Below are 2,084 nucleotides of genomic sequence, written 5' to 3'. Positions count from 1 at the left end.
GATTGCTGCAGCGCTGGGCTGAGCACGCTGCCACCTGCGTGGCTTTGCAGACGAGGCTATGGCTGTCATGCCTGGTCACGAATGAGCATGAACAGGCCTGTGTGGTGGTTTTTCAAGGGCTCTGTCGCTAGCTGAGCTGTCTTTCAGGCTGCTTTGCTGTCCACAGTCGTGCGAGTCCATGCAGAATTCTATGAAATCAATCTTCCTTCTGTAAAATGCAAGCTTTGTGTAGGATATTTTCCTGTAATTGCAATGCTGGGTTTGTGTAACTAGTCCCGTTTCTTCACAAGTGTCAAGTACAGGTTGCACATGAACACAGCCGGAGGAACAGGCTGTTCTAATCTCTTATGGCAGTTTTTACTGCCTGATATTACTGAGATGATGGGAGTGTTTATCTGCTGACTTCAGAGACCTCTCTCGCTTGACGGATCGCATGCAGGTGGTCATGCAAAGGAAGTTGCTGCTGCAATTTCTCTGGTGTAGCCAAAACTTGCTCGACTGTAGTTTGGCCACTTTGTTCAGCAAGGCAGGAGGGTTGCTACCATTGAATTTTGACTTCAATACTGCCTTAAAAAAAAACAAAAAAACAAACCACCAAACAACCCACCACAAGCTTTGGAAGAGTGTTCGAATCAGGGAAGGGATTGTTAAATTTTTGGCTCTGTGCTGGGACAAACCCAGGCGTTAAGAGACTTGCAAACTGTTGCTTTTCTTCCTCGCAGGAACAACAAGAAGAGGTGAGGAAGCGCTGTGAGAATGCTGAACCTCGCCACGGAGAGCTCTGGTGTGATGTCTCCAAGGACATAGAGAATTGGCAGAAAAAGATCGGAGAGATTCTCGTGCTTGTGGCAGCCAAGCTTAAAAATACCTTCTAGAGTGTGCTGGCTTCAGCTGCGGGAGCCATCTCCGTAGGACTCGGCCGCTTACCTGCTTTCGGTGCAGTGGCACAGATTTCGGAGGACAGGAGATCGGTGGCGATACGAAAGCTCTTTCTTCCAAACAGAAAAGCTGCTTCCTTCTCTTCCCGCTGGTAGTGCTCTTGGCTCACACAACGTGGGCATCAGCTTCTGCAGCACGTCTGAACGTTGCGGCTGGTGTCGCGTAGGAGAGACGAGCGGTCTTGTGAGGCTCTGCTGGTTGTTTTCATTTTGATGCCTGAACACCCCCCTTTTTTTTTAAATACAAGCTTTAATTAGTGCTTGTATGGATTCTGATGTTTAGCAGCTCCTCCAGTTTCTTCCCTAGCATGCGTTCCCATCCTGTCCTGTCCCCCTTTGTGCAGTTTCTTTAGTGTTTGGCCCATCCGATGCTGGTTCCTCACCAGGTTGGTTGCTGTTTGAATACACAGAACGTCCTCGGAGGAGACGAGCGGAGTTCTGCTGGGGGCAGACCAGCAGCTGAGGGGACGGGCTATGCTGGCCCTCTTTTTTTTTTAGGTTGGTTTTTTGGATTATTTTTTTTTTTTTTGCCACAAGCCTAGTTTAGCTTGGTCTCCTCTGCCGGCAAGCTGCAGCACAACTTGGAAGTATCCCTCAAGCCTGAGCGGATGGAGCATTTTGTGAAATTCAAGAGCGTATTTTTAGAGACCTTTTCCTCAATTTTTAAAATGTATATAGTATCACCTTGTTCTTTTAGGTGTCCAAATTCATTAAGCACAGTAGTATTTTAAAGGAACAAGGCAAAATCCAGCAACCCCCTTTTGAAGGAACAACCTTTATGGAGAGCGCTGAGAGACTCTGTGCTTTTACAGTGGCAGCTGCTTTCCGTTGGGATGTTTGGGATGACTCCCTTCAAGCGCAGATTGGGGAAACAAGCAAATTCATGAGAGGAAAAGCTTTGTGTTCGGAACCCTTTATAAGCTGTCTCCAATTTTCTGCCCTTGTGATCTGTATTATTTTGACCCCCAAAAGCCTGACTGACTTGTGATCGTTGAGTGAAAAGCTGTCATGTCTTACCCGTTAGGATATAGTGAAAATATCCAGGTCTGTGTCTGTATGTTGTAGAGTGTATTTGGTTGGCGGAGAAAAACCCCTTACCACTTGTTTGGACAATGTGTAAAATACAGCTTGCTTTTTTTCTTTCCT

The 2,084-nt window shown here is 46.8% G+C and overlaps 1 protein-coding gene across 1 annotated transcript in view; it reads left to right on the top strand.

Annotated features, from left to right (window-relative positions):
- Nucleotides 1-2,078, top strand: part of PRPF6 (pre-mRNA processing factor 6) — a 34,562-nt gene extending 32,484 nt beyond the window's left edge. Inside the window, exon 22 of the mRNA XM_035890369.1 lies at nt 723-2,078. Coding sequence (XP_035746262.1) covers nt 723-875 — 153 coding nt within the window. The 3' untranslated portion in view covers nt 876-2,078. The remainder of the gene's footprint in view (nt 1-722) is intronic.
- The last annotated feature ends 6 nt before the right edge of the window (nt 2,079-2,084 follow it).

This window comes from Egretta garzetta, unplaced genomic scaffold, assembly GCF_000687185.1.
Source record: "Egretta garzetta isolate BGI_Z169 unplaced genomic scaffold, ASM68718v1 scaffold223, whole genome shotgun sequence".
Taxonomy (NCBI): domain Eukaryota; kingdom Metazoa; phylum Chordata; class Aves; order Pelecaniformes; family Ardeidae; genus Egretta; species Egretta garzetta.
The sequence above is the reverse complement of the archived record's forward strand: the minus strand, read 5'-3'. Positions and strand labels throughout refer to the sequence as shown.